This window comes from Spea bombifrons, chromosome 8 (assembly GCF_027358695.1).
Source record: "Spea bombifrons isolate aSpeBom1 chromosome 8, aSpeBom1.2.pri, whole genome shotgun sequence".
Lineage (NCBI taxonomy): Eukaryota > Metazoa > Chordata > Amphibia > Anura > Pelobatidae > Spea > Spea bombifrons.
This window is the reverse complement of record NC_071094.1, coordinates 30,676,351-30,698,332: the sequence shown is the minus strand read 5'-3', so window position 1 is coordinate 30,698,332 and position 21,982 is coordinate 30,676,351. Positions and strand designations below refer to the sequence as shown.

The following is a 21,982-nucleotide window of genomic DNA, read 5'->3' as shown; positions in this document are numbered from 1 at the left end:
AAGCTGGAGACACGGCACTCATCAGCTGCTAATTGCAACAAATTAAATTCTCTTTATCCGAAGAAGCTTGTTAGTGCAAAATCTTCTTAGTGAGGACTGTTATGATAAACGTTAGGGAAACAGAGACACCCACTGCATTAAAATCATAAGCATCAGTTACGTTTTACAAGCTTTCTAATAATGGATTGTATTTCTATATTTCAGTGGAAAGGAGTGGTTTAGAAATGACTAAACATTTACAGTAAATAAAGGATAAGGAGGATCTTATGGTTAAATCTAGAACGCAGTACTTACCAGTGTATATTGTAAAGACGTTATTTTAGTCTGTGTTAAAATGAACATTTTGTGTAATTCGCTTTCCTGAATAACACATTACAGCAGTCATTTTGCCCCTTGTGCATGTTTTTTTGTTTTTTTTTGCGTTAGCCTTTTATTCCCCCGTTTTTATTTTGTCTTCTCTTTCACTCTTGTGATTCTTCTTGCCCTAATCGGGGCATATTTTATAAAGTGGGGTTAATAGGGCCAGGATTGAACATAAAATTATTTAAAGGAGACCAAAAAAATAATTACGGTAATTAAAACATGAGTGCCGTTCAGGATCTGTTGATAGATTGTCTCTTTTGCACAGATTATTGCGGGCTTTAGGTGAGTTTTACAAGGTCTGTGCTGGAATTGCATAGAGGATAGGTGGAGGATACCCCAAGGTTTATCCGTAGAGAACCAGTGTACATTTTATTTAAAGGGTGAAATCATATACCAAAAAGTTTGAAAACAGCTCAGCAGAGGAGCTCTGCTTCATAGCAAGCAGTCATAGCCGCTCTGGAACATGAATGCCAAAATACCATATGTCCTCTGTACGAGGTAACCAACAACCACAGATGTAAGTTTCGAGCTTCATCGTAACTTGGTGCTCTGGCAGTTGAGTCTATGAAGGCCTGTGTTGGCGCAGTACACGCCTCTATAGTGCGAATGGGCCGGTTGGATATATCCGAGATCTCCCCTGTAACCGGCCCATTGAACAGCGGCAAACCTGGGGTCCTGATCGCCCAACAGGATGATCTACCACCAGGTCTTGTGGCGGCGGGCTGCCTTCCCCCTGGACCAGCTGCCCTATGCCCAGGCCGGAATACATGTGTTGCACCCACGCAAATAACTTCTGTCATAACTTCCCTTAATTACAACTTGTTCAAAGAAAAACAGTATTTTCCGCAAAGTGTCTGGGTGGAAAATGCCTGACTGTGCTCCAGATGAAATGAAACTAGTTTCTTTACTTGTCAAACATGAAGTTAAAGCAGAATTAAACATTGGTTTTAATTAAATAAATGAATAGCCAAGAGCACTTTTTGGAAGCAACTGGCTGATGTGTGCAGCAATGTATTCTGGCCTAGGCCAACTATACCTCTTGGGCAATCTGGCCCCCTGGTGTGCTGCTTCTCAATGGGCTTGTTACCAGCCATTTACATTGTGGTGGCCTGTGCTGAGCCGACATTGGCTTCCATAGACTGCATTGAATGCTGCACCATTAAGACACAAAACACCGGGATATGATGTCATAGCGAGGATGGCAGCCACTGGGAGGGGGCGCCTCGGGGTGATGCCCTGGATCAGGGGCAGCTGCAGAGGTAAATACGTCTCTGCTTGTACTCTCGATGACAGGCGTCTGCGGTGATGAACACCCAGTGGAAAAAAAATTTCCTGCCCCTTTAAAATTATGGTATTTTCCAATATAATCATTATCCTATTAACTGTTTTCAGGGCAATGCTTACTTATTTCTTTACATTTTTTTTTTATGGTTTTTATCATTTGTTTTCTTTTTATTTATAATTCTCATTCCTGTGTGTGAAAAAAACAATATTTATTTGTATTAATTCATGGTATTTTGTAATAGTTTTTTTGTGATATAGTTGCTTAAGACCTCAGGGGTGGCTTCTTCACATATTAGCGTGAGGTCTGGTGTGACGGTACATTTTATTCCATGACTGTTGGTCCACTGTGAGATATTACATATTCTTTGACTATTTTCCTTGGGACCCGTTTTAGAATATCAATTTTCTGTTTAACTTCTGTTATGTATCCTGCTGACAATTATCTTTTTGCTTCAAGATGACATCTCCCTGATATCCTTTCTTCTCTGCCATTAGCTTTCTCAGCCTCAAGGAGCCAAATGAATGAATCAACACAAATGGACATCAAGTCCATTATATCTGCTTGGTGTCTCTCACACATTTACCATAGCCGCCAACTCCCCTGTGTTTTGGTGGTACTCGCGATTTAGGACTTGAGTGAAATCTTTATGATTTGTGGCCAGCAGAGAAGGTAGATAAGCATGATGGCGATGTACGTTGGTGCCCATGTTATCTGGCTCACACGCCATGTCTCAGCTTAACGTGGCTGATAGACGCAGTTTATTTCATGCCCCAGGCGTTCCACGTAGGCTCCTGAATTTTGTCTCAGATTGTTTGCTTTTCAGTTCAAATTAAATGAGACATATCACCAAGTATGGAAAAACGTAGCTTTATGTGTTTAATAAAACGCGGGTACTCCCACTGCAATGAGACACACCATTGAAAGTGAATAGAATTAAATAGTGCAGAAAAGAGAAATCGGGCGTGCTGTGTGCTTTCCAGCCTCTGCTGTGTCGATGCTGTGTCTGTTATTTGTAAAAGTTCACTTCACCTTGTGGATTACGTTACCTGGATTTCTAGATTCCAATAGACAATCTACAGTCTGACAATAAGATTAACACATGTAAAGACAAACTGGTGCATGCAAGCTTGCAATCTGTTACCAAGTATCATAAATATAAATGTGTTTTTAGTATTGTTTGTAAAATCTGCATTAAGGTTTTTCTTAGTTTGTCTTATAAAAACCCCAGAATGTATGCATTGTATGAAGAGCTGTGTAAACTGTTGGCGCCATAAAAATAAAAGATTATTATAATAATAATGATAATAATTAACATTTATATATATATTTACAGGTATGTATATATATAAATATATGAAATAACCATTTAACATTTATTTATGTATATATACACAGACACATACACATATATATGTATAGATATATATATATCTATATATATATATGTGTGTGTGTGTATATATATATATATATATATATATATATATATATATATATATATATATATATATAGTTAAATGGTTATTTTCAGGCTTAGAGCAGGAAGTGTAACACTTGTGATAATGGCATATGCCTTTAATTATAGTGCCTCTCAAAATTCCAAAAAACAACTGATTTTTTTTCTTGAATTCCTAAATTGATCTTTCTTGGAAGGCCCTGGTTTAGTTTCTGTTTGTTTAGTGTGTTGCTCATCTACTGACCACGACTGGCCCATGGTTACACAGATGTGTTTTCACATCAATACTGTACCGGTCTTACTTAGACTGTAAGCTCTATGGGACAGAAACCTCCTTTCCTAATAAAAACATAGGATTTGACTGCGGATAAGAACCACTCTAGCCTCGATAGCTTATGCATGTTTAAATTATCTCACTGTACTTGCGCTGGGAGGCAGTTCCATCAATCTACCACTCTCTCAGTAAAGTAAATTCAAATTCATATCTATTGTACCCCAGTAAAAGTATTGTACCGCCCTTTGTTATACTGTAAACTTTAAAGCACTAAGGAAATCTATTAGCACTCAATAGCTAAAACACACACACACACACATATATATATATATATATATATATATATATATATATATATATATATATATATATCCATACACATTATGGCAGGAGACGGGAGAAGTGTCATACTTCCCAACATTTGATTTGAACCCAACTGACCCATTATCCCCACTGCCTGTAAAAGCAGGACAGAGGGCCAGCGAACAGGGACAGTACCTCCAAATTGTGACTGTTCTGTGAAAACTGGGACACTTAAGAGGTATGGTTTCATTATTAACTACAAAGTACAAAGCAAATGAAAAAATACAGCAATTGGCCAGTCGTCGTAGAAATATATGTAGAAAATAAGTACAAAGACAGATTGGTCATTAAAAAAGATTAGTATATGTGGGTTTAATAAAAATTAGGACAATCATTTATTGATTTAAATTATAGCTAATCAGCTTGTATTTATACATGTCAAGCATGTAGCACATAGATTAAGAGCTTAAAAACTGCTTATGCAATGAAAAAAACACGTAAAAATAAAGTATTTTATGTTCTGTCGGTTATATGAATATCTGGGTGGTTTGAAAATAACACAATGGCATTTAAGTTTATTTGTACTGACAAACTGCTTCCTCGTACCTGCGATTATCCTCATAGAGCTATTTTTATCTTTTTTATAGATTAAAGGGGAATAGTCATTTAGAATAAGTCATTTGTTAATAAAAAAATACCTATAGCTCGTGCCTTTTGTTTGGCAATCTGATTGTTTTGGAGATATTTGGTTTAAACATTAACCTCAAGGATGTTGAGATCTGTGTCTTAAAATGACACACAAGGCCACCCATGTAACCGTATGTAAGGAATCAAAGCGTGGCGCATCGTGTGCCTTTGTGTGCATGTTGTATGCCTTTTGTGCTTGTGTCAGTCTTATTCATATCTATGTTGGCGTAAGGTTACAGAGGATGTCATGTTTGACCCACCAAAAGAATACAGAATTGTTGGTTGGAATGGCACAGCCAGTGTTATCTAATTAATTTCCTGTCCAAAGGTTCTCTCCCTTCTTCTCACCCACCCTGACAAAGGCTTCCTGAACCAATCAAAAACAATCAGCATGTTAACAACAGGGCAGAGATAAGGTAATGGACGTAAATAATCTTGTAAATACACCGTTTAAAGTGCTCAGTATTTAAATGCAGTATATCAGGTATATTTTAACACTGAGCGCTTTATAAGGTGTATTCCCTTACATTGAGCGTGGGACATTTTATTTTTCGATTTGATTTAGTGCCTGGTAGACCACTTGCTAGCCGTAGTACATTAAGACAAATACTTTTAACTTTTTAAACCTGTGGAGGGCTGTCTTGTAGTTTCTGTAATCCCATAAGGAAAGACACATATATGCATTGTATTTAGTATGCTAATTGGAAAGGTTGTTAAGAAGAACGCATACTCAAAAAAAAAAGTGCTGTCTGGTTCTGTCTCTGACCTAATTAGTCTCTCTCTTCATTCTATGGAGCTTATTAATGAGGCTTTCTTGACCCAGAGGACATAAAACTGCAATTGATGTGAAAATGTGGAAATAAACAATCAATATGGAGATAACCTGCAGTTACAATGTCTTCCCTTAAAGGGCCACTCCAGCCATCATAATTACTTTAGTGCGTATGATAGCTGAGTGGACCTTTTCAACTTACGTGGTGCACTCCTTGGAAATGCAGGAGGGGATTCTGCAGAATGCCCCATGTGCATTTGTCCCGTTCCCCAACCCCCTGCTATATGCCGTTACAGGGTGTGTGATCAGCTCAACACATCTCCCAAAATGTGGTCTACTTACCTCCAGTCGGATCCAGCACATGTGCAGCGCGCATTCTAGGGAGTCTAAGAGAGACCCCCATGTGTATGCGTCGAAAGCACTCCTATTGATTTCATTAGGAACACTTTCCTGCCAAAGATTGGCTGCTTACAACCAGGCAGTGGAGTGAATCTTCAGGGTATGTAGGTGTCTTTGTGCTGCGACTCTAGAGCTGCAGCTTCTCTATAAAGTTAATTATTTTTAAAGAATCCATATGAAAGTACTCACAAACGTTTTTCAAATGCATTCTTTGGTTAGGTTGCCTGGGACATTAAACCGTCTGTTCAAAGAAATGATACTTAAGTTAGGATAAGAAATGAGTATTGATGAATGTATACCATTTACAACATGTTCATTTAATAGTAGTATTACGCACTTTTTACTGCTCGATTCCAAGTGCCTGCAGGCTATGCAACTCTTTCTCCAGCTCCCTTGAACTCTTCTGTATATCTAAATGGAACGCTGGTAACCGAATTGATGTCCAGAACAATTGATGTCACAGGAAGTAACCCGAGATATCTGAGACCAAAAGCAGGTCATGAAAAAAGAACCATTTAAAAGTCAGGGAGAGGGTGGGAAGTATCAGTATTTAAGTAGTTATTAAAGCATTTGCTGTTTCTGAGATCATTGGGCTGGTAAGAGTGAGGTTTAAGTTGTAATTTTAGTTTTTACATAAATGTAAGCGAGCTCATGGAGCTCGCAGGCTTCTTTGCTGAAAGATGCAAGAGTAAAAAGTCTAGGTCAGGCTACGTTTTGGCAACATGTCTACCAGCAAACATTCATGTGCCCAGAACTGCTACAGTTTGTGCAAAGAAACAGCGAATGTCAACATCAAATGAAAATGTGATTACTTATGTGATTAAGGTCCTGTTATTCCTCACTGAACTAAAGTCAGATCGCGATCTTGACCTTGTCCTTGGGTTATAGTTTTTTTTGTCATACGTTTTTACCTCCTCATACTTGAAACCTCCCCTCGAACACATGTTTAAGGACAGGTATGGGAAACCTCTACATGTGGTCCATAACGCCTGACTTCCATTAGCAGTACTGGCATTGTCAGAATTTCTAAAATTCCTGTCGTTTAGCCCATGCTACGTTTCCGAGATCCAGACTCAAAGTCATATTGTGTTTCCGGGGGTGAATAATATATACAAAGTCATCATTGAATTAAGCATCTGCCATGAGGGGTTCACTGTCTCTGACCCCCAGTTTTTTTGCTTGAGATAGACGATGGGTCTTAGCTTCAGTCATCAATGTAACCATGTTTAGAAGAGGTTGACCTGAATTTTTTTACATCACCGCTATTAGGACTATCCAACTAAATGCTTTCAAGCTGAACCCCTGGTGCATATGGCGTTTCACATCCTGGCTCTGGTAAATATCTAAAACCACAAGCCTGTTGATCTTTATAGCTCTTTGAATGTCTAGTTTTTAGTTTCTTTTTGTGGTTTCGTTGGTTGTACATGGGATCTCGTCAGAACTTGTTCATCGTTGGGATCACTAATTAATCATGGATTTTTTAAACCACAAATAAACCATTTTTACAGTTTTGAAATGATTTGAGATGCCATTACAAAGCTAAACTTCCTATATATGAGTAATGGACGATAATAATGTTGTTTTCCCATATTTTCACAATCTATGGTCATCTTTAATGATGCTGTGCTAGATTTGTTATATCATTGAACATAAATATACTTTAATTTCTTTTTCGGCCAATTGGTGTTTACTGGCCATTTTTAGATGTCAGTGGTATGGGACACCAAAGTTTTAGCAGAACGGCAAAGGTATAAATCCATAACTAAATTTATAAATTTTCCTAGTTTTAAATATAATAGTATATCCTGTGTTTTGGAGTTGCACATTTCTTGCCCTTCCATGCAGATGCCTATGGCTATAACCCTTGAGGTAGAATTGAATGATTTTGTAACTCCTTGTGTTAATGGGAACTTACCTGACGTAAAAGTCATTTATGATTTGAAAGGTTTTTACTCTGTGAAAATGTTATTTTCTCATTGTAGAAGGAGCGGAAGACAGTTTGGTAAAATTTCCCATGCTTCCCTTGTGAACTTCCCATGAAAATACGGATTTGGTTTGTAGCCAACATCCCAAGCACTGTGTCCAGAAACCTTAAGTGCGTGGCTATCTATTTGTAAGCTGCCCTTTCAGTCCATCCTCCAGTAAAGTCAGTGTTTATGTTGGTGGTCCAGCCTTTTAGTATTGTGACTTTGTAAGGAGTGCAGGAGAATCTGATTTTTTTTTCTCATTGCGTGGAGCCATGAAAATAAAAATTAGACCACATTTGTGGACCTTTAGGATGTATGGGGAATCAGTGGGCAAGCTAATGAATAAGCATATGAAACACTAGATGACCTGACTTTACCTGTAAACACTGTTTGCAGGACAAGAAACAAATGCATTTGGAAACTACTTGTACTCCATTAGATCATGAGAAAAAAAACAACTGGCATTTATAATTGCAAGGGGACTGAAGTGCGTGACTCTTCAGCCATCCCCATATCCGATTCTTCAAATATACTATTTTACTATGTTTATAGAATCAATAAAGTAGCATTTATTAACATTGTTACCCAAAGTAACTTCTTAAATGTTGGCAGGTATATGCAACGTTTGCACACAAAAGCGTATATCTACAATCCTCATAATGAACAGCATGAACGCCAAATGCACACAGAAGCATCAGAGAAATGTCCTTAATTAACTGACCCAGGAAGCAAATTATTTATTAAACAAATTGCGGACATCAGAGTGAATCGCGCATTTAACAAATAGTCTTATTTCTCCTTAACATTCACAGCACACTGGATATTGTGCACAGTGCTAGAACATGCTGCCCTCTAATATGTAAATATGCCTCTAAAATAGAAATGCTGCTAATTAATTGTATTTTTTACAAAGAATCCACAGGGCTTCTGTAGCTGATCCGGTCATGCGATACAAGATCTACTGCTCTCTGTGTCCACAAACTTCCATAGCCGCCCCTTGCGTCCCTCTTTTTTCCCCTTAAAAATATGTGAAATTGCAGTATTCCATGAGCAGATTACTCCTATATCACGCAAGAATACCTTTAAACTGGACAGTGGCAGTTTCCGTGGACTGTCCTGCTGTGATTCGTTTCCCACCATTGCGGGTTCTGGTGATCATAGGCAAGTTGGAGAGATTGGTGGATCTTCCCAGATTGGCCCCTAGAGCTGTAGAAATTATTGAGGTCTGCACTTTTGCAGCAAAAAACTCAATCACAGTTCCCACGTGCCCACCCCATAACTTATAGACAATATTTTCTTATGTCGCGAGGTGGCTGTATATGCAAAGCGACACCCTAGCCCTGGCATTAGCCAAATATTTTAATCGAGCAGTACTAAATATTGTAATGTATGCACACCTTTACCAGTCCCTCTAAAATAAATGTGCCCCTGTTTGGTTATTTAAAATATCAGAAGGTGAGAGCTATCTACATTCCAATTTGGCCTGTATAGATAGATTGACAGATAGAAGAGCTACATCTATGGAGAATGGTATAATCGAAATATTAGGATCCAGAAATACAATTTTAGGAATGATATATGTGTTTTTGTTTTATAAGTTTAAAGAATATACACATTTCCAGATATAGTATAGGGTAATCATATTGAGCCAGATGACTAACCTTCAAATGACCTTGAGTGTCTGCACATGCGATTGTTGCCATGTAGCATCTGACAAATATATATTTATGTGTGTTTTATTTCACGCTGTTTGGGAGTAATATCTTTCAAAGATTAATGCTTTCTGGTGATAATTACAGCAAACAAAGGTCAGGATGTTTTTTATTCTGGAATAAATATGTGAAAACAAGCTCTGTTCCTCATTCATTCGCATAATCGCTGGATTCACTAAGACCTTGCAATTTCATGTTTAAGATTTCTGCAATAATTACATCAACCAGGGCCCTACGAAAAACATAATAGATATTTATCAAAACATTCTTGTTTTATTTTCATTTGAGCCTTGGTGCGTTGCTGTGCATTTAGGTGTCACGGACTGGGTCCAAGCTGATGGCTGGAAGGACCCAGCGCGCCCGATGTAGTTTGCAGGAGTCTCGATGCAGTAGCGGAGTCTGGGGCAGGGCCTGGTGCAGGGTGACCACACTCGCCCAGGCGTTGAGCACCTAGGTTAGTGCAGCCAAACACCAGCGCCCTGATATGGCAGCAGATGAAGTCCAGAACAAACGAATCCTGCAAGCACCCTGGAGCAGGCATGAAGCATATCACTGAATCACGAGCAGGATGCTGCAGGCTGGGAGAATGGAAGCTAAGCAAAGGGTTAATGTAGCAGACACATAACAAGCAAGGGAAAGGGAGACCAGGCAAGAAACATGATATAGGATATACAGGAGAAGTGGCTAGAAACATGACATGAAAAGCGTAAAGTATAAACAGCCACAAGACAAGGAATAAACATAACCTGACAAGACATACATGGTACAGGGCACAACAAAGGACAGGGAAGAAGGCAAGGAACACAGGGGAAGGAATGAGGAGCCGGAACCCTCGGACGCTTCTCCTATAAGCAAGGATAGGACATATTAACTGGGACATGGGGAGAGGAGAGAGGAACCGGAATCCTCAGATGATTCAAGGAAGAAGGGCAAAGGTACATAGGAGACAGACAAACATGAATACAGAAACTAGCCTAGGACTACAAGATAACTATTGGAGATTCAGTCACATGATATGGCCATAGTATGCTTAGCCCACCACTACGCCAAAGTACTCCAATGACGGTGGGTCCTAACGCTAATCCCTGCAGACAAAGATACAAAACAAACCACACATGGAAACCAAACACATAGCACTGAGACATACCTTAGACTGCAGACTGCAGACTGAGACAAACAGAACACACAGGTGGGGCACACCTAATAAAGGAAGCAGAGCAGAAGCAAAGAGCCGGAGCAGAAACAAGGAATGGAAAATAGAACAAAGCAAAAGGAAATCCAGGAATGGATCAAAGCAAAGCAGAAAAACTACAGCAGGACAGATATGCAGCTCCGCAGCCTGGGCAGACCGTGACAGTAGGTGACTTTTGTGTGTGTTAATTGGGGAAGCTCTATAAGATTCCCCATTATATTGTGCAGGGATCCTAAATATTCTTCAGGGCATAGAAAAATCTTCATATGCCAATAAAAAAGTGTACTTGATGTTTGTAGTATTTTAAAGTACTTCTGTGTATGTGTAAGTGTGAGCAGGAGTGTGTATCAGAGATAGGATGGCCCAATAGCAGTCCAACTTGGACTACTCACACAGCTTTAAGAAAAGGCTCTGAACGAGGTGAGAGGGTAAGGCTTTAAGGGAGTTAGGGACGGATATGTATTTGTGAGTATGTTAGGGACGGATATGTATGAGTAAGTGTGTATGTGTTAGCATGAGTTTGTGTACAGGGGTGCTAGTGTGAGTGCATAAGTGTATGTTGGCATGAGTGTGTTTATTAGCGTGTATTAGTGTAAATGTGTGTGTTAGTATGGGTATGTGTGTACCATGAGTGTGTATGTGTTTGTTAGCGTGAGTGTTAACACAAGTGTATGTATGAGTAGGAGTGTATGTTAGCATGAAAGTTTGTTAGTGTAAAACTGTATTTGTAAATAAGTGTGTCATTGTGTATGTTACCGAGGTGCAAGGGGCCAATGGGGCCACTTGGACTTAACTGCACTGGGAAGCCAAGGCCTAGTAAGACTGTCTTAAGCATTTCTACATTAATGCTGATGTCTATAGGCATTTCCTCTTATACAGTCCTTTTTTTAGTTTTGGAAAGGATTGTTTTATACCCTCTAGCATGAGCAGATTGTTGGGAAAACAAATCCTACTCTGTGTTTTACATCTGTCCTTTGAAAAGCTCTTAAGGAATCCAGCTGTTGCCATGTGATGTGCCTTATAATGTCAGCAAATATTTTGTTAAGTCATGGGTTGGACTAAATTTTCTTAACATCCTCTTCGTAGCCAGAGATGCTCACTGAAAGAATAACTAGTTTTCTGAAATATGCATAAATAGCAGGTATCTATTATTATTTTGCACTAAAAAGCTTTTTTTGGTATTTAGCTCCCTCATCATTGTATAATCTGCAATATCTGTGTTTTAATAACTGAAGGTTGAGTCTGAAAGAGTGGGGCACCAGGGAGCCTTTAGTGGGGGAGAACTGGGTGGAAAGCAGAGGAAAGTGGGTGGGGAGGGAGTTAACATGGCCACATGCTTCTCCCCTACCTGAAGAAAGTAGTGTACCTGGAGACTGCGAATCAAACCCACATACTTCCCGGATATAGTCAAAACACATGGGAGATCTAAGGACTTAAGTATGAGCTGGCGGGAGGAGGAGATTTAATTTAGTCATCTAATGATTAGCTTCAGGAGACTCACTCACCTTCTAGCCCTCTACATGTCCAAAAGAAGAGGGATACTACTTTGTAATGTCCGAAGAGCATAAATCGTTTCAGCCTATAACTTGTTTAATGCAGCGAACAATCAATTATAGGACTCACATTTGTAAACTGCGCTCATGTTTATTCTGTGAGGTCAGCAGCTAACTGTAAGATCTCAGTGTGATACAAAGAGCTAGATTTGGCTTATGGTGTAAGCGGTTCATTATTACAGGTACAGCAACAAATTGAGATTCAGTACAGAGTGTTCTTTTATCAAAGATTCAATTTTTTTGTTTTGTTTTCGTTTTGCTTTTTTTACTTTTGGCTGAATTGTAGTGCATGAAACAGATTGCATGGGAGTTGGTAAGCAAAGCAATACCAAAATAGAAATATTGACAAAAATAGATATCAGCTAAATGGGAAACATTAAAATGTATGAGTTCTAATTGTGGTTTTCTCATACCACCCAACATCTGTGCGATTCTTCGGGTTTATGGGTTAGAGACATGACTAGGGAGAAGGTCTTTACCAAGACTTTTTATGTGTCTTTGTGACCTACTGATATTTACTGGTATTTATTTAACCGAATAAAGTATTTAGATGAAGAATATATTTCCCTTTTACAGTTGTATTTAGAAGTAAATTTTTTGGTATTTTAGAGCAATTATTGTGTCCTATAGGACTGTAGAACACTGTGTTACCTATATCCCTTCCAAACATTCCGAGATCCTACAGAAGATGAACTTGAGGCGGGGAAGAGGGGCAGAGGCACTTAAGACCCCCAAAAGGTGTCCCTAATAGAGAGATATCCCTGGGAAGAACTGGCTTTTGTTACACACATGATGATGTCACGACATGCTTTACAAACTATTTTCAGGAACTGTGCTTATCTATAGTTCCTGAAAACGACGATGTCCATAGAATAATGTCCATATAGTATTGTATATCTAAGCCAGGAGAAGAATTGCCTATTATGGGATCAATGCATTCCCCATTGGGTGTACAAAATTATGTATACACTTGTTGCAGTAGATGTTTAACTACATCCAAGCTTACAGCCTATTGTTAACAGGTATTGGTTTTTCACATAATTTTTCATATAATGGAATCTTAATTTAAAAAAAAACGAATCCCTGGTCTAAATTATGCCCTTGTCTATGCTCAAATGATCCGTCAACGACATTAACTGTCATAATAATGTTGCCAGTGTTTGAAAGCTTTGATTTGTGTAAACCAGAGTCTATGGTTTCAAATCATTACCCCCTTTTCTTTACATTCAGTTTCCCGCTTGTGTGGACAGCAAAGTCCAAGACCTAATTTCATGTCATTTACAAGCAGGTCATGGGTAGTAGAATTCAATTGCCTTGTGGTTCTACCACAATACAAACAGTCACAGGTGAAGTCAAATACATAAATAGTATTCAGGAACACTGAATGTGGATTTACCTGTTTTGTCACATCTCTAATCCTTTGCACACACAGCAGTTATGTGCCGTATAGGTTCGTATAGGTTCACTTGACCTATACGTCTTTTATATGGGATCACTGCGCCAGCTGTAAACAGATACACTTTATGTAAAGTGCTATACACCACAGTCTCAAGGACACAGTGTCCTGTAACCATGAGAAATGTAATTTATGTAACTGATAAATTTGGAGGAATTTCCCTTTAAAATTTGTTGCTTCTGAACCCGAAGAACTTATAAGACGTAGTGTTCTGCGCGTTCACAACTTGGAGGCCTCAAGCTGCACTAATGTGTGGTGTTCATACATATACAGTATAAGTGTTGACCATTAAACTTCGCCATTTGTAAGATATACAGGTATGCAGGTGTTTCTTAACTATGTGGAAAACATAATTATAATTATAAAAAAAATAACTACCTCCTGCCTTTATCATTTGTAGTGCTTCACTGATTTCAGTTGCACTGTGTTGCGATACAAAATATCATACTTCCCATCATTTCAGGTGTCGGGACACCTGTGTTGAGGAGGTGAGGCAAGGAGGATCCATAAGGTGGCCACCCAACCACCTTACCAGAAGAGCCACAGACCTACATTGATTTAACAGCTCACTAGAAGGGTCAGAGGAGATCAGGGGATCCCCACTGCCCAATAAAACAGGAGAGCGGGGCAGCTATCCGGGACAGCGGGGCAGTTCCTAAAAAACAGTCCTGTGAAAACTGAGAGTGTTGGGAGGTAATATTGTCTGAAAAATAGAAATCTCGCCCTTCTAGTTGTCAGGCAAAAGCTGGAAGGTCTCAGCAGAGCATCATTACTCATTACACCACTGGACAGCAGTAATTACAATCAACGTGTATATTTCCTTTCTATCCTGCCTTGCATTCTTTGTGTCTTGATAACAATGCAAAGATTTCTTATTCTTTGTTTGCTGATCTTCTGGACCATAAAGATTATTTCTCATTACGTGAGGCAGTGGTGTTAATGATAGATTAATCAAGTTGACACACAGGTCATAGCTATTAAAACAGAGGCTGCACATTATACAGCTTAATGGAGATTGGAATTTTGAGATTTGTTCCGTTATCTTTCTGTATTGCGTAAACAAGATTTTCTGCATCTTGTATAATGGACTGACACTTTTTAGCAGTTCTAACATCTTACTTACAAAGGAGGTCAATGTCTGTTGGGTGGGTTCACATGGAACATGCTGCAACTCATTTCTTCGTCAAAAGTTAGTCGAGTGACATAGCAGCACATTTAGTGACCAGACCCCCCTGTTGCTGAATATGGGGCAGAGATGGTGAGATGGCATGTGCAATGCCAATGATGCTTCTACAATATGGGAGTTGTCAAATCGACAGGGAACATATCATTTTTTAGTGATTCATACCTTCTTAACACATTTGCTGAAATAAACTACCTTAAATTGTATGTATGGAAAGAAAAAAATCTTAGATTTTAGACATCCCACATTTATTTCCAAAGATTATTTCCAAAAATGAATTTGAACCAAAATTCACCCACACAATGCTATCTTTCTATTTTGTTAAATAACATTTAAGTTTCTAACCTATAATAGCAGTGTCCTTTATTAAAGAAATATATGGTGCTCTCTAAACATTACTGCAGATGGCTGTTGTTCTTGTGTTATCAGGTGCTGCTTCCAATATTTTGACCTTATAGTAATATAGTTTGTTGTCGAGACATCATGGGAAGATCTAACATTAATTAAAGATTTCAGTTTACTTTTGACATTGGATATATATCTATGCTTTATCTAATTTGTAGTGATATTTTCCCTTCAGAGACCGAGTCTTACATATGTATAAGCTGTTCAAACATACACATTGAAATCACTGCTTTGATTACATTCATATTGATTTTCAAGTATACATAATAATGTATATCCATCTCTTCCAGCTGCAAGGATCCATAAAGAGAAAAATCGAAGATGACAGCTCCCCAGTGTCCTCTGGAATGAATGATATAATATTTCCAAGTGACAGCAAAAGACTTTGTCTTGACGATGTTACCCTTTCTATGGGCCAAGCCCAAAATACCAATTCTGCCATATCTTGCTCAGACTTACAGCATTCCCCATTCTCGACCAATCATAGTTCTTCATCCATGGGAGTGAGCAGTCATTCAGTTTTGCTGGAAAATAACCATATGAATGGTACGGGCATGACGTCTCCCTTTTCCGTATCTCAGAATACAGAAATGGGTCAGAAAGCGCCATATGACGAAAAGTCTGGTAACCTCCAGTCTGTAGACCAAGAACTGCAGGATCTCTTAGAAGAGCTCACTAAAATGCCTGATCCATCTCCAAATGAGTTGGACCTCGAAAATATATTGGGAAGTAAGGCAGAGGAGCCAATTGTTATAAGTCACTCTCAACCAAGCTTGAGTACAACACCCAAGCTGTCCCCACAATCCACATCTCACATGGACAACCATATTTCAAGCAAAGATTTTTCCACTGGTTGTAATCCTACTAGCGTGGGCTCCCCTCAGATTAGACCATCATCCACTGGAGCAAATTATTCAGTTCCTTCAAATAAACCAGTTCAGTCTCCCATACCCCCTTCACAAAATAAGAGCCAGCCACAGTCCATGTTACCAGTATCCATGGCAAACATGCCTAGTGCAAACTGGCATGCGCAACAGCTTAAACAACTGGCTGCAAGTAAACAAGGGTCTTCATCTAAGCAGCAGGGGCAGACTCCCAACTGGCCAACCATGTCACCTACAGGTTTGTCCCCACCTTACAGGCCGGGGTCTTCTCCTCAACAGCCATTCAGCCCACAAAATGTTATGATGTCTGGTATGAATGCAAGCAGTTTGCAAGGGAATAATATGCAAGGTTCACAAAGTACTCTTCTTTCAAACATGACTTCCACCAGCAATCAGGCCAGCAGGCGTTCTCCACCTTACGTATCTGAGAAGATTTCAAGCCCAGCTCTTAACCAGCAGCCCTTCAGCCCACAAAATACCATGTTATCAAATATGACGTCAAGCAGCATTCCACCCAATGCCATCAAAAGTCCACAGAGTAGCATGGTGTCAAACATGACTTCTTCAAATGCAGGGCCATCACCACCATATCAGCCTGAAAAACTATCAAGCCCAGCACTGCATCAACAGCCATTCAGTCCCCAGAATACATTGATCTCAAATCTCACCACTTCCAACAGTCAGTCTAGTATGCAGAACTCACTGTTCAAGCCAATGACTACCAACCAGCCCAAAAACATTAACATGCTTATGCAACAGCCTTCCAATGGGCTGCAGACTGGGATAGTTGGCGACACACCAGTATCTCATGAGCAGTTTTCTTTTAATAACACCAAACCACTGTCTCATTTCGCACCTGACTCTGCCAGCCAAAAGATGAATATGTCTTCAAGCCCTGGGTCTTTAATCCACTATCTACAGCAACAGCAGCACCAGGCTCCACCAGTGCAACCAACTCAACAGGTCAGCAATAGCCAATTTCTTCAGCAGCAGATACGGCAACTGATGCAGCCGTCACGGATGCAGAGACAGATGCAGCCTGGTGGTTTAGCACCTCAAACAAGACAGGTGAGAGACCATGTTTAAGGGTTGTAGTTGATGTGCAGTTAATTGTCTGAAGATGGTAGAAATGGGGGGCATTTGGATGACATGTCCAATGGAAAGGGACAGTATAGTTCCACATCTAAAATGCAGAGAAAAAGAGGAAATATGTATAAATGTTGTTATACAGGAAGTAGAATTAATTCATAGAATATCTTCCAGGGAGGGGTGACCTTCACTATTATAGGGTGGTTAATATGAACATGAGTAGTTGTAAAGCCTTCCAAAACATGAACAGAGTTTAAAGTCTAAACAGGATTTTACATTATAGAGACTATGCTTAGACAATGTGTTGTGCAAAGTGTATGGATCAAGGCTTTCTGAGTGTGCCTACCAGATGCATAAAGTCAACTCAACACAGGGGTAAAGAAGCTCATATATACATCTATATATATCATTCACCTTACTGTAGGGCAAAGAGTTAAATGTTATTAACGCACTCAGTTTAATGAAAAGATTTGCATGGTTTGCATATACCCTTTGAATAAGTCAACAACTAAACCCTGTGCATACTGTGAACTTTTTGTAATTGGTGCCGTACAGTAAATGGTCTATTGTCACTCCAGTGAATAGCTTAAGAACAACCATGTAGACTATGGGTTCAGAAACAAATTGTTTGGTCATCAAGTTTGTCTGCCAGCCTGTCTACTTCCCATGACTTAGAACCCTGTAAATATTATATTGCAATACACGGTGCTTGTTGTACTGCTTTTCACAATTCGTTTTTTAAGAGGATTTAGAATCGAGGCATTTTGACTCTATAGGATTGGAACTGAGGCTGTAGGCTCGATTTTTCCCCTTCTATAATGGAAAGAAGTGCTGCTTGTGTATGGGGAAGGAATGTGGACTCCTGCCAGTTGGAGTGGGAACACACGAAGACATGAAATTTGATCTTTGCAGTAAACAGCAGAGCAAAGGGAAAGGCACAGCTGTTGTGACACAAACCCACAGGAACAGGCTTTTAGGTACTCTCTCACACTGGCCGAGTGTGCGCCAAAGGCATTTAACCGTCAGTATTCCATACAATGATGTTACTCCATTGTGCTCATACATTTCTGAATAGTGCATTTAATGGACGCCAGTGAGAATTTTTATTTTCAGGGTAATATTGCGTATTTTTATGTGACGCGCATGCCTCTCAAAGAGGGAGAGTGTCAATGAAGATTTTTTAATAAAGGGTAAGTTGGCACTTTTTATGAGTGCTCCTGTGTTTAACTCAACCTTACAAAGGAAGGCCAAGCTTTGGACCCTAGTAGAAGCAAGTTGGCCGCGCCGAACATTTTCACCTTGGCGCTTCTATATAACTTGAGTCCAGTCAAATCCGTCTTGATCCTACTCGAAAAGTTGAGGCCGAGTTGATGTTACCAAGAACAGGCAAGTCACTCAAGTTGTTTAGCGTGGATTTCAAACATTTGTGTGACAATGCTGCCTTTAGTCAATCACATTTCTCCATATTCTATCCTATCCTTGAGAGCTAGATATACAGAAAGTCCCCGACCTACATAGGTGGATCATTCGGTAACTCTATACGTAAGCCGAGTTTTGCGTAACTCGTTGACATGATTTATTATACACTGTACCTTACGTTGCCATGTTGTTCTGTAATATCCATACATATTTGCGAACATCAGTGTTTTTTATTGTGGAAAAGCTCACAAAACCTACATAATAAGGTATCTAAAACTATTAAATGTTCATAAACTCACTAGTTGAAGGCAAATATTTTGTTGTTAGAGTAGGGAACCTATGTCTCTCCAGATGTTGTTATTCCTAACAGCTGGCAAGCCAGAGGTTGCCTGTCCGTGCTTTAAAGAAATCCCTCGCAGTGATACAAACAAAGCTTCATAGGTTTTAATTAAAACAAATATGTGATCTAATTTATTACACAAGATAAGTGGAAGCTTGGTTCCATCTGTATAGAAACAAGAAATGTTCTGACACCTAGGGCTTTTTATTTTGGGGGAAACTTGCCATCCTTTAATGTTTCAGACCCCAAATTAAATCTCCCTTGACTGAATTCACATGACCCTTAAGGAAAACGGGAGACAGTGAACAATCCTACCCTTGCCGCACAATTCCAATTATGCCAAAGCTAAATTATGATTTTTATTTATTGAGTTGCATAGATAGTAAATAGACCTCATAGGATACAATTCAGTTATTCAATTCAATATATATAAATATATACCGGGTATATACAGTATATACATATATATAAAATTAAACAACTCAAGCTAGGACTATACACTATACCAATCCGGGTTTACTAGCAAATATACAGATTGAGCGTTAATATAGTTGAAAGTCTCTGCATTTGTTTATGTTATCAGAATAAATCAGGTTTTCATATTTTTGTTATCTCCTAATTACATATAACACTACACAGATACATTTTTATACATTATACAGTAGATATGGGCAACACTCCCATAATAAAATGACATTATTAGTTATTGATGCCAAGTACTTATATTTCAGGTATTTTTTAAGTATAGATCCATTTTGACTGTAAAATCTACCCTTCTTCCTCATGACCTAAACCTGGACTTCATTAAGACGCTTACAAGGGCAATGGAATAAGGGTTGGGTTCTCACTAATTTTATACTGCAGTAAAGTAGTTCTAGGTAAAGATCCATCAAGGACAGCTGGGAAGATAAACATTTTAAACTCAGCCACATGGCAACTTTTATTCCAAGAATACACTGTGATAAGCCTTGAAATTCCCAGCTGGCACATGTACAAAACAAAGTGCTACATTATATTCTATGTGCATTATTTTAAGAAAATGTATAGGGGTTGGATTGCTCATATTAACAATATATCAGGCCTAAAGTTCAGATTTCTTGGGTTCTGAACTGGGACGCTCCAGCCATCACATTGCCTTTAAATGTTTGTGTTATGTTACAACAGTTGGGATCCTGATAGAAAGCTTCCTAGACTTTGCAGTACATCAAGCAGCGGAGTATTTACATATGGCCTAGGCCTGACCCAGGGCAGCACCCCTAGCCAACCCCTCCATGGCCGCCATCTTTACTAGAGGGCTCAGGCATGTTATGTCATATCCCAGCACTCCGTGTCTTAAAGGCACAGCCTCAGTAGTGTAAATGGGACAGTTGGGGAGATCAGCAGAACATCAGTCAAACTGATAACCCAAGAGGGTGGTCTGCCCCCCGGTTTCAAAGCACGTGTGCTGACACCTCCATGGATCTGCCATCGTAGACCTAGTCTGCCGGAGCCAGGATATATAGCTGACATCATGTCTGTGAGTTTTTTTCTGACCCAGTGCTAGACCCAACAGGCTAACTATGAAATCTAATGGTCTTCCTATATTCTCCAAAATGCAGCACTCAAAAAGCTCAGTATGGCAGATGTGCCACTGTTTTCCAGGTTTTTACTACACTTCTCAGTATGTTATAAAATCCAAAGCAGAAAATGATATAATTTTATTGAGGTATAAAACACAGCTGTTATAGGGTTGAGCAGAACTAGAATATCGGGAGTTAAAACAGTTCTGTCAGTTTACCCAACTACTACATTTTATAGTTTTATGCACTAGATAAACTCCTGCAACTGTGTTTCTAGGTTACATAATACACACACAAACACACACACACACACATATATATATATATATATATATATATATATATATATATATAATGTGTATATTTTGAGTAAAGTGTCCCAGTTTTCTCAGTACAGTTTACATTTGTGGGCACTGGCCACCTTGTCATGAACCTGGCCACGCCTGTAGACACACAGGACACTGGTGCCTTGATTTCAACACCTGACATTTTGGGTGGTATGCTGTTGCATTGTAGTAAAAATATAATAATCAGTAGATCTTTGGAAGCTGGCTATAGGTACACTTGGAAACTGTCAGGCATTTTGCCCCAATCTCAGAGTCACACAGTCTGGAACTGACTGCTGTGATCATATATAAAACTCCCAATTGGTGCTTTTGCTACAAGTATGTTATGGTTGATAGTTATGCTTGAAGGCAGACTCAATTAAGTGTATCTTTAACCATATCACGCCCGGAACATCACGGAAAAAAACATGCAGTTAGTGACAACTGACGTGCCTGGTTTTAAATTTGCTTAGAAAACAATCGACAATCGCTTTTTTTACTCCGCTAATACACATTGAAGGAATATCTGTGTGGATGAATCCTTGATGAAGAGAAGATTGGGATTCACTCAGACCTTCAAGGTGTATGAAGGAAAGGAAAGCAACCTTGACCCTCCAGGAACCAGTGCCATAATTGTTTGGGACCTAATATTCCCTCTTATGAACAAAAGGGTACCATTTGTATGAAGATAACTTCTACACAAGTGTCCCTTTGTTCAAGATACTGTATTGTTTTAATACAGTAGCTTGCAGTGCTATACGTAAAAACCACATAAGTAAAATACCAGCATGGTATCTAGTTTTTAAAAATATATGGTTTGATAGGGGTAAACTGAACTGGTCGGCTTCAAATATGTCCTAAATAGGACAGTAGTGCAGGGTGATCAGTTGTCAAAATTCCAGCCCCAATTTAGCCCCAAACAACCTGACAAAGATATGCATGGGCGATATAACTGTACTCAGGAGGTTTGATGTGGGTTAATTGAATTGGCCAAATTCAAAGATGTCTGAAATATGACCAGATTTGAAACAAAACGGTTTTGAAATAGCGATATGCTTCTTGTAGGTATTGACCTTTAACTTGGAAAAAAACAACAAAAAAAACAGCTTTTGTAGATAAGTAAAAGATGAGTAAAAAGTCAGAAAAGGTTTTTTTTCTGTTCATATTTCCACCATATTTTTTATAGTAAATTAGATGATATGATCAAAAAGTATCTAAAGATACTTTCATTTTTGTCCTAAAAAAACAATATATTATTTGTGTTGGTACAGTAAACGAGAGAGAAGAAAACTACAGCTAAACCAAAACACAGCAGAAATGTCGAAGGGTACAAAAATTTTAAAAACAGCCCTGTTGCA

At 39.0% G+C, this 21,982-nt stretch overlaps 1 protein-coding gene across 1 annotated transcript in view; it reads left to right on the top strand.

Moving 5' to 3' along the window:
• MAMLD1 (mastermind like domain containing 1) overlaps positions 1-21,982 on the top strand; it is a 103,706-nt gene that overhangs the window by 43,332 nt on the left and 38,392 nt on the right. Inside the window, exon 2 of the mRNA XM_053472468.1 lies at positions 15,298-16,959. Within this exon, the coding sequence (XP_053328443.1) occupies positions 15,298-16,959 (1,662 nt within the window). The remainder of the gene's footprint in view (positions 1-15,297; positions 16,960-21,982) is intronic.